Genomic DNA, 15015 nt, shown 5'->3' with positions numbered 1-15015 from the left:
GATTTCAAGTTTCACTTATCTTGCAAAGAATAAAATTAACCAAACTCTTCAAAAGCACTTGAAAATTTAACAAACTCAGTGGTTGCCTCTAATCTTTCCTTTGAATCCGGAAAGTAACTTCTTAAGCACTTATTTCTCCCTTTGCAAACATCATTATCCTTATGCGGTGGAACTCGATTTGGATTTTCCTTAAGCCATTGTCTATAATAATACCTATTACGCAAATTATACAGCATATAAATAAGACAATTGAAACTTGAAAGAAAAAGTAAATAAAATAAAAGGAGTAATTTATTAAATTTTACTTAGGATTGAGTGAATGAGTCAAACAATGAAGAGGTGTGTAGCTTTTAGTCCATTTATCAATTAAGATATTATAAACCACATCATAGGAGGATGAATGTTGATTCAACTCTTTGTCCTCTTGTTGATATATTGCTAATTTCACTTGCTTAATCATAGAATCTCATTTCTCATAAACTAAGTGAAGACTTAGCTTATCAGTATCACAAAAATGAAGCATGTCATAAATTTTCTTGGTATCCTTTTTTTTTGTTTGAAAAATTTTCTTAGTATGTACCCGGGTGTACCATACCCAATATTGGTACTCCAACAATTTAGGCGTACCCATACTTCAGAGATCATCCGCTACATATGTGTAGCGTTTTCTACTAGTCATCACCCTTGACAATCAGTTGAAACTCCCACCCAAGCCTCACTATAACCATGATCCAATCTACTTTGAGATCTCAATTGTCTCTCTTTTTATTACAACCATCATTTATGATTATTCACTCACTAGAACCATAATTGATTTCTAGATTCACTCCAAAGAAAATATATAAAATAATTATACACAAAGAAAAAATCACTTAAAAAGGTTAAATTCTTGTTGAACCATTGTTTCAGGACTAATAGTCATATGCGGCATAAGTTTGTAAACTTACAAAGTACATGAGAAATGGAAACTCTGACTCTTGATTTATAAGGGTGAACCAGGTGAATGTAACTAATGCTTTTACAAGGGAATGAGTCAAATTGTGTCCCCTTACAATTCCTTCTTTTTTTCCTTTATAAACCCCATCTTCTTTTATTGTACGATGAAAATTAATTGTGACAAGAATTCACGCCACTTCTTTTTCTTAATCATTAACCATTTATGGGCACTATTCCTCCTTGTGGGTCAACTTTCGCATGTCCATTTTTGGGTCTCCAACTACCAAGTGATAGGTCAAAGCAACATGTATCAACTAACAAAGGAGGATTTTCACTAATCTTACTTCTTTGTGGACTTTGCTCCGGTGTCTATTAACAAGACAAAGCATCATATCTTAACTTATGCATGCAAGTTAAAGACTTGCCTTGCTATGTTATCCAATTTCTAGAATCTTCCAACGTTCATGATGTTTTATCCAAAGTTACGTGAAGCTATTTTCTTAACATAGGTTGGACACCCTTTTATTGTACCGAACTCCTAGATTTAGTGGGAGTGATGAATCATGAAAAGTAAAAATTAAAGAAACACTTATGGAAACTCCTACACCTAGTGTCTCTTCTCAAAATGTTATCTTTCTTGTTGTATCACAATTACACAACATGGTAAGATAATAAATTATGTTCTAAACAAACAAGAACAACATATAGATGATGAGTCAATTAACAATGTATAAGTTGCAAATGAGTCAATGATAGATGAATCACGAGAAATGACATTAAGGAGGTTTGTAATGTAGAAAAGACTTGCTATTTCAGATGATTATGTGTTTCACTCACTTGAGTATGAATGTGACTTGAGATGAGAATCCAATTTTATTTAAGCAAGTCATTGAATGTAACAATTTAAACAAGTTGTTAAATGTCATGAAAGAAGAGTTAAAATCATTGAATTACAACAAAGTGTGGGAGCTAGTCGAGTTACCTAAAGATTCAAAATGAGTCAATTGTAAATGAATTTTTAAGACCAAATGAGACCTAAAAGGCAATGTTGAAAAGTATAAAGCTAAACTTGTTAAATGGTACGCTAAAAAAAATGGCATTGATTATAAAGAAATATTCTCTCCAGTTTTAAAAATGACTCTTTAAGAATTGTTATAATTTGATGACTCATTATGAATTGACCTATTTTTACATAAAACACTCTTATAGTTGCTCATTTCAATAAAAGGGATCATATTCTAATAGGACCTAGGTATAGTGCCATATGTTTTTGCTGCATTTTCTCTATTTAATTGTTCAACAATTTTATGGTAAATTAGAAAATAAAATATTATTAACTAATATTGATGATTTACTTTTAGTTAAAATTATTTGGTGTGTTTTAGTATTACCTAAGATAGGTATATAGTCAAAGGTAGAGAGTTGTTAGATTTATGGTTTCTTACTAGATATGATTAGGTATTTGAATGTGTAAAATTCTTGCCAACGATGTTAACCGAAAGAAAAAGACTTATTGGTAAATGTGTAAAGGCGCAACATAAGTATCCATAGGAAGCTAGCTATTAACACCCTTTCCTCCTCTTAAAGTTTACTTCCTTTGATTTTAAATGAAAAATGACCTGAATTAGAATCTTAGATTATAAATATAATAGAAGAAAATTTTAAGAGTGGAAATGCATGTTGATAAAAAAAATAAAAAAAAAAGGATATAATGCGATGCTCTAACCTCTAAGCTAAGCAGGCTCACATAAAAAAAATTGCACATAGAAATTTAATAAACTGTTGAAATCTTAATTATAAATTATTAGTTATTCATAACATAATTAAATTAGTACAAACAGAGAAAAAAATATGGAATATCCAATTTTTTTATTTATTTGATATTTTAGTACATACCCAAAAAAAATAACAATTAGAAGATAAGGATGAATAGTTAATATTCATATTCATAATATATATATATATATATATATATATATATATATTTAGATAATATATTTTTATCAATAAAAAAATATCTTTATCCTTAATTTTTATAAATTTTTTTATTCTAAAATTATATACTATATTCGAATTAGAAAGAAAAGATTCTAATTTTTAAAAATTTATAATAATAAATAATTAAATTATAGTAAATAGTTTTCTATTACTTTCAATATTCTTATACATTAAGATTAAATATGTATAATATATAGATTTATATATTACAATTCTAAAATATTAGATTATTTAAAAAAATTAAGATTATCAAAGTCAATTTGATTAAGTAATTCCAAAGTGATGACTCAAAATTATTAAACGTATCTAGATGATCCATTTTAAAAAATACTATTTGATTTAGTTACTATCTATTCATACCTACAGAATGTGTTAAATCACCGAGATTACCCACCACTGATTTCTCATATGATTTGATTGTATTTGCACCTATTGAATATGTTATTGTTTTCTATATTTGCTTAAATTTCCCTGTTACTGTAGGAAATAGATTGTTTCATGCTAATCTTGCTTGCTTATTTATGGTTGATTGGTTATGAGAGAAAAGATGTCATATTGAATTGTATGATAAAACATGTCATACTGGGGATGTTACAGAATTTTCCCAAATGCTTTTGAAAAGCTTAATATGAATGAGTTGCTACAAGAGACAGAGAAGTTGCTTTGACTATAGTTGCTGTGTCTTGTAGTCACATCTGTGCATGTTCGTGCACCAACTTGCAGATACGTTGCTCCCTAAAGTCTTTTTTGGGGAGAAAGGAGACTATTCTCGTTTGAGTTTCATTATTTGAACATAAAGAAATTGAGACTGTTGTGCAAATATAAATAGCGTACTAACCAGGCATATCGCAAACCTAAGGTGTACTGCAGAGCATACAAAAAGGAATTGCGGAGTGTTAGGGAAACAACAAAACCATGCTTTTGATCCTTAAACTCGTATTTACTTTGCTATTCTTTGTTTACAAATTGGTTTTCTGCGGTTTTGTATAATGTTACGAATTATGAACAGTTTTGTTTGTCTTTTATACACTTCCATACATTTTCTTTTCAGCTTTATAGCTTTGTAAGAGAGGAACATGAACATTCTCTGTAGTTGGTGATTCCTGGCCGGTAACATCTTCATCCACCTCTTCTTTTGCTTTACCCCACATTACAGTGTAAAATCCAATCGATATTATTGTGGCTCCTACTAGACTGCAAAATGATCAATGCAACAAACTAAATGATTAAATTGCAGAGTTTCTTCTGTGTTCCAATGATGTATCAATCTACGGATGAACTGATAATAAAGATCAGCAAAAATGATTTGAAGAGCAAAGATGATAAATCATTAAAAGGATATGATGATTTATGATTATTATTATTTCCATTTGGAATGTAAAGATTTTAGGAAAATCAAAGATGATAAAGCAATTGGGAACACCGACAAATATGAATAACTATTTGTTTGGTCAGCTGCATTTGTTCATGAACATGTCTAGTCCAGTTTAAAGGAAAAGACAATCTGAGAATTGAGTATGATCATAACCATACCTTCCTAGGTGGAGAGTATCACCGAGGAACATGACTCCCAGGGCAACTGCTATTGCAATTGAGAGTGGCTTGAACATTGCTACATAGACTGGCCCCTTAATGCGTAGTACCCATGTGTGAACTGCATTGTTCACGAATGACCCAAAAATTCCCTAAAAAAATCAATTGCGTATCACAAGGTTACTTTAGAATAATAAGCATGTAGTCTAGAGTAGTTCTTGTGTGCATCTTACAGAGCAAACTATGGAAGCCAATGCTGCATCTGGTCTTATTTTCCAAGCATTTGCATTTGTCTCAGTAAATATACCTACAATTGCAGCCATCATGCTTACACATAAGTTGTAAAAGAAGACCACAGTTAGTTCATCGGGGTACACCTTCATGATTTGCACCTGTAGAATTAACAAGTTTGGAATTAAAAAATGTTTTGAGAATTAGCTTGTTGAAACTTTCTATAGCATCCAAAAACTTTGTACCTGTACAATGTACCATAATGGAACCAGTATATACTCTGCTGTTAGTAGAAGGCCACCAATGGCCCAATTTCGATCCACCGAATTGAGAGTGTGCGTTGGTTGATGAACAGACAAGGAAGGTGTATGAGCAATGATTATTGGTGGCCCCATGTACAACGTCACTACAAATGCTCCTGTTATTGATATTATGGTACCCAAGACCTTGGCTTGGCTACTTACATTTCTTACAACCACCTTTTCCATCCTAAAATGGATCTAAAAAAAATAAGACTAGATAATAGAATAATACAGTGAAGAGAAAACTTATAACTAGTCTAAACTCAATTTCATTTCAGGTGTGTTATTTTCACAACAAAAAATTGACAGTATATAACATGGTATTTGATTATTTTTATGTTTTCATTATATACACATTCAAAAATGCATCTCAAATATAAACATGACACTCAAAAGGTATATCTACAAATCGTACAAAAAAGCATTTCATTGCAATTGTATATGTAAAATTATCGACAAAGAATGTTGTAAAAATTCTGTAGTGCTTGTTAATCCTGATAGAAAAAGTAAAATCATGAAAAGGAAAAAGCGAGACACAAAATAACCAAGTGAAAGTTAGGGAAGCTAATAGGTCATGTTTATTTGAAAAGATTTACGAGTGGGTAAAATTGAAACAAGATGTTATGAATTTGGTTCTTTAGAAAAGTACAATTCAACCGGTAAATTAAATTGGCTATTTTATGAGCAAAATCAAAGGAAAAATCAACCTGAAATAGTACTTACAAAGATAAAATAAACGCAATTGTTCACTTTTTCTCTTTTATGAAATAATTGTCCACTTTAAGCCATATACCCACGAAAATAAATTCATTTGGGTCATACTCAACAGTTGTATGTAAGAGTTTTGATATATCCTCCTACTCTAATAACTTTCTTTACATATTTTTTAAAATAGTTATTAATATATATATATATATATATATAAAAACTTAAAACAGAATATATTTAACACTTTCTTCGAAGATTAATAGCAGAAGGAAGAAAAATTAAAATTAAAGATATATAGATATCACTTTTGATTCGTTGCGTCGAAATGCATGAAAGGGGAGGAACCTGAAAATGATGGCAAGCAAAAAAGTAAAAGCTGGCACCAGGTTGCTTATCGCCGAGGAGAGAGTGGGGGAACTGAAATTGATGCCCGTGTACCCCATAATCTGAGATGAGCATCTACAGTTCAGACCAAACAAAGTCATTAACAATAAAAGAAATAAAAAAAAAATTATTTACAACGCAGAAAATGCAATTATAAAACCCATATCTTGTTTTTCCTTGGATTAAAAGTACAACAAAAATGGGGTCTAAATCAATCCCTGAAATTCAAACCAAGTACCCAATTAGCCCAAGAAGACCAATTTTTCGTAGTATGGGGAAACTGAGTGGAGGAAGCACCCTTGATCTGCACATGGACACAGAAAAGAAAAACATTTAAAAGCCAATCAATTGTCAATTTTAGCAGCCTCAATGAGATATTCTTTCTTATTTTTTTTGTTAACTCAACCTTTTGGAGATAAAAGGTGCAGGAAGGAGAACAATAGCAGCAACAGCATAAGCATAAACAACAAAGACATGGTAGCTCATGCCTCTCAAGGTGGCTGCTTTGAACAGAGTATTCAAAGCAACGTTGACACATTCCATGGTCACCATGGCCCCAAAAGGAAGCAAATCCTTGCAGCAAACCCTTTTTGCCATCCCTCTCTATTTCTCACAGACCACATGCACCTCAGGCAAGAGTGAAGTTCACTGAGGTTTAGGCAACTGAACCTGATCACTACGCGCACTAAGGACCAAACAGCGTCTGAGTCGGAACTTTGTGCCAGTGGAGTGTGGCATGATAATGCACATTTTGTCGCATCTCTTAAAGATTATGGAAATTGAGATCGTTTTGTTTTGTTATTGGTGCTAGAATTATGCGTGACGTAGAACGCAAGGAGAGTAATATAATAGAATAATTGTTGCTACTACCATGCGCTTAACAATTATTATTCGAAAGGGAAATATAATATTATAGGAGAATAGGGAAATTTGATGTGAAACGAATCTTTGGTGCAATAATTAAGTTCTTACGATTTGCGGGTGGTTTTCACTTGACGTGAGATGAGTTATTGAATGTGTGACTCTGGTCGTCATAGGATTTTCCTTTTATCTTCTCAGTCAGATTCGGATGCGTATTTGGCGCATTTAATAATTATGAGCCGTTGGATGAACATCAGACAGCCATATTATACTGAATGTAATGAAATAAATGTCAATTTAAAAAAATAATATATTCATGATCAAAGTTTGAAATTATGAGACGTAGTTTTAGAAAAATAAATATTTCTTACCTAGTTTGAATTATGCACTAACAACATTTCAACTAAAATAAGAAGTCTGTTGCTTCAAATTAGGAAACTCTAAATAACAATTCGTGCGACATATGGAAAACTGATAAATAATCACAGGCAACAAGAATTCTATGTAACAGTTTCGTATGAAATTTGGAGAACTGATGCTGCAATTGTTCCTACAAATTTAGAAATTAGAAAACAAATGTTTTTTTGCATGCGAATTTTTCTGCAAATTCAAATTAACAGAAAAAACTCATTATTTCCTACCACTTTTCAGGTAAAAGAATTTGCAGGAAAAAGTGGCAGAAAAACCTGTAAGAATGTTTTCAAGTTTTTTGCGGGATTTCTTGTTTAAAAATAGGTAAAAGAAGTCATAGAAAAATATGCAGGAAACGATAATTTATTATTTTTTGTGAATATTTTTTCAAAAAAATTGTAAAAAATTTCTTGCAGATTTTGTTGTTGTTGGAAAACACACACAGGAAGTTGTAGAAAAATCTGCAGAAGCGTATAGATTTTCCTGCATACTTTCTTGTAGAGAAATTGCTAAGAAAAGAAAGTCTTAAAAAATCTACAGGAAACGAGAACTTATTAATAACATTTCATTTAGTATTTTTAAATTTTTTTCAACTAAAATTTTATCACTTTTATTTAAATTTTTTCCGTACATCATGTAACCCTCCCAATTTTGTTTATTTAAATACTTTTATCTTTCTGAAAAATTTTATGCATGTATATGACTAATATTTAAGTGAAATTAGATTTTTAATTTAAAATTTGAATTAAATTAACTTAAATTGACATATATGTGTGTGTGTGTATTATTTACTCTAAATTTCGGTTTTATAGTCTTAAATAAGTGAAATTAAAAATTAAAAAAAATTATTAGAAAATTTCCATGAAATTATGATAAAGTTAACTTAAAAAATTCAATGGTTAAGTAAATGACCCATAAAATCGTTGTTGTTTCTCTTGCAGTTCATTTATAGTCCAATTTAAATGTGGAAGAAGGATCAATTATTTTGAAAAGCATGTGATATGCCTCGTTGCATCCTATTATATACATAATTATTAATATGCAATTTTACTGCTTAGATTTTGAAGTATCAAATTTTGGTAAAATTATTATATTTTAATTTCTCTTAATTTTTTTAAAATTTTATTTTTTAAGAATATGTTTAAAATTACCCAAAAATAATAAAAATTGATTTATCAAAATTTTCTCTGTCAATCATAAATTCTGTTATTTACTAAAATTCAAAAAGTGGGAAGGTCTTATTTAAGTTAATTATAATTATTTATTTAAAATTTTAGTATTATATTTATTAAATTATTTTTATTCGTTTTTATATGAATTCTCCATTTTACTTTATCTTTTAAATGTTTTACTCTCTGCTAAAATTTTACGGTTATATTGTTTATTTTTTTATTTTTTTTTACTAATTAAATACATATACATACATATATATATATATATATATATATATATATGATTGTTGTGAAAAATTTTATACACTTTTAACATTTAAAAAAATAATACTTAACAAAATTTTTAGAAAAAGATATACTTAAAAAATAAAAAGATATCTTTATAATTTTAGCAAAATCCAGAGATCAAACTATAAATTTCAAAATTACGAAAAACTGAATTATAATAAATTTAAAAGAAATATTATTTAGTTCAAATATTATTTTATTAGTAATATAGATTTATTTCATGATTTTTAAAATTTTATTTAACAAATTGTGAATTTTTAAAGATTGAAATACAGAGAAAAGCTTTAAAGATTCTATCATGATGATCATGATTTGTGATAATCGAAAAAGTATAAAATATAAAAATGATTCTAATAAAAGATCAAGTTTAACTAACTTATCTCATAGGCCATAAGTAAAATGCTCAACTATCTTAACATACACTAGTGTATAATAGAATTGGTTGTAAAGTGTGTATTGTTAGAAATGATCACACAGATTGATAATATGATCGTGCATTGTGAATATGTGATCGTGAAAGGATCAATATATCAAATAACACTGTCTAAATTTTAGATATGAAACTCTCAATCATTCAACCATAAAACAGTAAAGTACTTTTGAACAATTAATCACTTCATGAAAAAAAAATACATAAAAATTATTATGTTATTATGATTAAATTAGAAGTAATTATTGTTATTACATATGAATTGAATATACTCGCCATTTTTTATTTTTAATGATTTTATGGTATAAATTTATAAGAACATATAATTAATGGACTAAACTAAACTTTGAAAAAAACCTTGAGGAAGACATTAAGTGGATGGGAGCCACTTGTCATGGATGATAAATTGTATAGCATATGAATTTTTAGGTATGTATCTTTTATTTCTTTTCTTACTTTTGTTAGAAAAAGGAAAAACTTTTGAATTGTAACATTACTATTTAGTATCTTCTTAAAAAAAATTGAAGCTCCTTTTTGAATTAAAGTCTTCATAAATTTAATTGATCAAATTATTTTAATCTTTATTCCCCTCAAAACACACTTATCAAAAGATGAAGTTTTATTTAAAATAAATAATTTTAGTTTCATATTACATGTTTTTTATGCATTTTTTTATGCCTATACTTTTAATTATTTATATGGCTTAATTATATTTTTTTTTATCCCTATAAATATAATACATTTATGAAGAATTCTTGTAAAATTATTTGTTAGGATTTAGTCCCTAAAATGTTAAGAAGTTAGAATTTAGTTTTTGTTATCAACTCCTTTCTGTTAAATGTTGAGCTAATTGACAAAGAATCAGCTTAACACTCTCACATGACATGTCACGTATAACATCCAAAATTTCACTATTTCTAAATTAATTACTAATTATATGAATTTAAATAAATTATAATGATATTATATATGAAAAGTTAGAAACTAAAATATATTTAGCAAAATTTACTCAAAAAAGAAGTAAATTAAAAAAAAAATAGGTAATGTAATTATAGAGTAACTCAATTTTAATTTTAATAGAGATTAATTATTCAAAAAATTTCTAAATAATTTTAGACCATTTAAAATACGGATTACAAAAATTATAATCAATTAGGAGGAAACAAAAATAGAAAATTAAATATAAGTTGTAAAATTGGCCAAAAAAAATAAAATACCCCTAGAATGATGACCCAAATTGGACAAGAAAATGAAATGAAAAATTATAAAAATTTTATGGCAAATTATTGGGTCAAATGATGTTATAGTTGTTCACGAATCATGTTCAAAACTTAAAATAGAAAATTTAAACCAAATTTTCCAAATTTAAAACTCAAAGTGGTGTGAAAGAATTAGGCAAATGGGGCAAAACTTTCAATTTTATGATCCTATCTTAACCAATCCAATTGGCACAGTTTTGACATGAAAAGGGGACCCAATTTGTCAATAATTGGGCAAGAGATCAGCTGAAGTGAAGCAAATCAATAAGAAAGAAAGCTTGATTTACTAAAACTCATTGAAAATAACCTTGAGTCAATCATTCAATCCCTAACTAACTAAATGCTAATCAAACCAAATCAAACTCAGCCAAAGAATAGTGTTATGTGAGGAAAAAAATCTGAAGTGAGTAACCTAGAATTAAAGACAAATCAAATAAGTACACTTAGGCAAACTAGGTGACATCATAAAGGTCCAATTTTTCACTTTAAGCATGATTATTGGAAACCATTTTCCACCATGATAAAATCTGAATTTGGAGAAGGCTTCAACAAAAAAATTACTCTAATTGGACCCCTCTATCAGATTGTAAACTCCTACCCTATAAAATCAAACAAAAAAAATTAAAATACACCCATAGAAAATAGAACAAAACTTGAAGACTTAGCCAAAATTTCTAAATACAGTCAAATCAAACTCTTTTAAACACTTAACCACATCCAACACATACCAAAATTAAACTCTGCCACTCATTCATGTCACTCTCCAAGCTAACAAATACTCTGAAAACATCAAATAACCCCACCATCAAATTAAGCAAAAGAACTCCAACATCTGAGAATCTTTTTAGGCACACTTAAAGCTGACTTGGAAAGGCAGTATAGAGGCTCAAAAGAGACCAAGAAAAGGAGGAAGAAGAGGATATCAACACCTAAGACAAAATCAAGTAAGGGAGGGGTGTAATACCTTAAATTTTCCTTTAAAAAGTAAACAATTTTTTTATGGCTGATAAAAATAAATTCATTTCTATTCCTAGAGTTAATAATAGAATAGAGACAAAATTTTATATTTCCTTCTTGGAAAAATTTCATAAGACTTCAAAAGAAGTCAAGCTTCCAAAGGTAAAATTTTGAAACTTGAAAATAGTCAATTAAAACTCAGCTTTACTTCTAATAAATCATTCAGTTCATTTTGAATACATATAAATTTTGAATTTCCACCAAGGAAATTTCCAAAATATTCTTTACAACCGAAAATCTGCTCGAGGATTTACATTCCGAGATATAACATTAAAGTCATTTACAAATTTTGATCGATCCAAAATATAATTTGATAAAACAATACAATTTCTCGAACTATTTTAATCCTTTCAGAGCAGTCTTCCTTCCAACACCCTCGGATTATGATCCTAGGACGGGTCAAACATCTTTATCTCTTCACATCCATTACCTGAAAAATATTAGTAAGGGTGAATATTTCTCGCCCCACTAAGCTCTAAGTTAACATAAGTAAATATTCACATGCATATACAATACTAAAATACCACTCAACATGGATTAAATCAACAATAACACTCAAATCATCTAAGTTGTCATTACCAGAAAGCACACATAGAACAAGCAAATCAATCATACTCATCACTTCAGATCATATATTTTTCTACTGATCTGCATGTCATACTATATGTATTATACCACGTCAATCAATATGTCATAACATGTGTTCTAATCGCACCCGTCGATGTATTACAACACATATATCATAACAACACCAATCAACATGTTACAATGCATATATTATTACTACACGATTTCTATAACAATTCATACACATCACACTTTCACATTTATTTTACTTTCACATTCAATGCCCCTGGGATCCCTTGAAGACTTCACAGTTTAGATACCCGCCGATTAGCCGCAGCAACACGGATACACGTGTGCTGACCTAGCCCCTTCTAACAAAGGTATAGTCAGGAGTCTCGTTAGAAAATGAGTGTGTGGCCTGTGAATGCTTTTATTTTCAGCAAGTCGTTGTGCGCTATCCACACTAGCATCCACCACCCTCATCTCCCCAAGATTTCCCAAATCTTCTCTGGACTCTATACCCCCAGTTGTATCACTGTAGCTATCTAAATCCACCGTCACATTTCTCATTCTTTTCCACACTCTTTTATAGAGCAATGTGTCATAATACGCAAATCTTGATCAAATAACTTGGCATATTATAATACATTTACTATGAATACACTCTCTTGAGTCGTACCACAATATCTGTATTGCAATCACATCCATTCATCTATTCTGGCTCCCGTATTATAATCACTTTTATCCAACATTTCATTTAATTCCTTCACACGTGTGTTCACCGCACTTAGTCACGCTCACTATGGCACCGTAATCACATCACACAGAAAACTTTTTTTTTATTTAAAAAAATTCAAACGATCATATCAATAATATAGTTTCACTTGTTTGGCATACCTAATTATCAAACAACAGAATATATCATGCTTCAAACATCACAACATTCGGCAATTCACAGAACCACCAACCCACTTGTTCGTTCACAAATGCCCTAGCACTTTCCATTATAACCTAGTTTGACCAAAGTCAACATATCTCAATCATCATGAAATATTCATCCAACACATGAAATCATCGTACATCACACAATCAATACAAAGTGTCGAAGGTCAGACACCTCCAGACTCAGTCCAATCGTACAATCTGTCACCCACATTTCCCAACAATAACAATATAATCATCTACCCTAGGGTTTAGCATCATTCCAACTACCCTCAAACCATGTTTACCTACGGGAAACGTAGTGTTCTTTCAAAAACAGTTTTATTTATAGCCTTTATTACCAATTTTGTTTGGAAGGTTATCAAAATAACTACTGTTTTCCCATTTTAACTACCCAAGAGAGGTTAGGGTTTGGGATTTACTTCCCCTTACCTTAGAATGGACACCCACCATGAAATCAATGATAGAATAGCTCCCCACACAAATTTTTGTCCCTAAAACATGGAAATCCCATGAGAAACCGAGAATACAAGAAAGAGGAACGAGAAACCAGAAACCCTATCTCACAAACTTACCTCCAAGCATCCCAAACTTGATTTCAACCTTCAATCTAGCTTTCAAACAATTTTGGAGGCAATTTAACTGGTAAGAGCAGGTTGGGAGTGGAGAGAACTGAGAAGATTTCAAAGGGAGGAATAGGAAATGAATTTTTCGAATTCTAAACCCTTCAAATACTCCTTAGATTGTGACACGCTCGCTACAACGACACACTCTTGCTGCAGCAAGGCATCTCTCATTGCCTTATCGCTACAGCAAAAAACTCAGGGAAAATTGCACCCTGATTTCTGTAGAATCTTGCTACAGCGACATCCTCTCACTACAGCGAGATTACATCCAAAAATGCACCCTAAATTGTCGCTACAATAAGAAGGCGACAGTTTCACGCTCTCCTCCCAGGGCCCTCTCGCTACAGCGAGACATCTCTCCCTGCAGCAAGAACACCCTATACCAGACACTAAGCCAATTTTTCAATCCAGTCCAAAATATATTCAAACACATTTATACGCATTCATATTCATCTCACGCATTTACACCATCATCTAATACACATCATCATCAATAATCAATCATACAAACACATGAAAATTTCAATATATATATATATATATACATATACATATATATACATATATAATAATTTAAAATATTATTACAAAATTTGAGGTGTTACAAGGAGAGTATAGTTCATAAATTAGAGAAATACTTTTGTTAATTTTTTAGTCAAGAAAAACCCTTAACCTGTTATATTGAATGAAAATTTCATGGGTCTAATTGATACTGGAAAATAAAATTGATTGAAATAAGAAAATTCAAGGAAATCATTAAAAAATAGAAAAAAGCAGGAAATTTTGTAGAAAAATCTTAACAAACTGTAAATGGGTATTTTGAGGAGATTTTATTGATGACTTTGTTTTTTATGTGTTATTATCATTATATTAGGATGATTATATGTGAATCCATGTGTTGGAATTTTTTGAACGTTCTTTTAAAATTTTTTGCAAAAATCATACATTTTTTGTCATAAACTATCTACTATTTTTGTAAATATCCTTTTTATGCATGATTTGAGTTATAATTTTTTACCTTTACGTGGCATAAATACACCAACTTTAGTTAAAAAAAATTCATGATTGGGCTTTGGTAGAGCATAAAAAGAAATTTTCATAAATTTTTAAGAGAATTTATAATTTTGAGATAAAACTACTTTTATGTTTTTTTCTATTTTAGAAAATTCTAAAAATCACAAAAAAATTTCATAAGATCAGCACAAATGATTTTATCATTTTGGAGGTTTTGGATTTATTTTGAATGTAAATGATATTTTCAATGCATTTTTGAAGATTTTGGATAAAAGAGTTACAAGAAAATAATCTAAAAGTAGAAAATAACTAAGAAATGAATTTTTGGACTCACGG

At 29.7% G+C, this 15015-nt stretch overlaps 1 protein-coding gene across 1 annotated transcript; it reads right to left on the bottom strand.

The window, feature by feature from the left end:
• Window positions 1-3861: 3861 nt before the first annotated feature.
• LOC113862583 (WAT1-related protein At3g28050-like) lies at window positions 3862-6911 on the bottom strand. Its single transcript, XM_027495662.1, has 7 exons — window positions 6499-6911; window positions 6331-6396; window positions 6054-6167; window positions 4944-5187; window positions 4701-4859; window positions 4468-4619; window positions 3862-4128 (listed from the first exon to the last, which is right to left on the bottom strand). The coding sequence occupies exons 1-7, from the start codon at window positions 6687-6689 to the stop codon at window positions 3957-3959; spliced, it is 1098 nt and encodes a 365-aa protein (XP_027351463.1). The 5' UTR covers window positions 6690-6911; the 3' UTR covers window positions 3862-3956.
• Between the last annotated feature and the right edge of the window lie 8104 nt (window positions 6912-15015).

The sequence above is a fragment of the Abrus precatorius genome, unplaced genomic scaffold (genome assembly GCF_003935025.1).
Source record: "Abrus precatorius isolate BTA unplaced genomic scaffold, Abrus_2018 Scaffold3, whole genome shotgun sequence".
Lineage (NCBI taxonomy): Eukaryota > Viridiplantae > Streptophyta > Magnoliopsida > Fabales > Fabaceae > Abrus > Abrus precatorius.
The sequence above is the reverse complement of the archived record's forward strand: the minus strand, read 5'-3'. Positions and strand labels throughout refer to the sequence as shown.

Excerpts from the sequence above, each read along its gene's own strand:
- LOC113862583 (XM_027495662.1), bottom strand. The coding sequence starts at position 6,689 with ATGGCAAAAAGGGTTTGCTGCAAGGATTTGCTTCCTTTTGGGGCCATG. Across the intron at positions 5,188-6,053 it reads TTGCTTGCCATCATTTTCAG|GATGGAAAAGGTGGTTGTAA; the intron begins GTTCCTCCCCTT and ends GATCCATTTTAG. Across the intron at positions 4,860-4,943 it reads CATTATGGTACATTGTACAG|GTGCAAATCATGAAGGTGTA; the intron begins GTACAAAGTTTT and ends TTAATTCTACAG.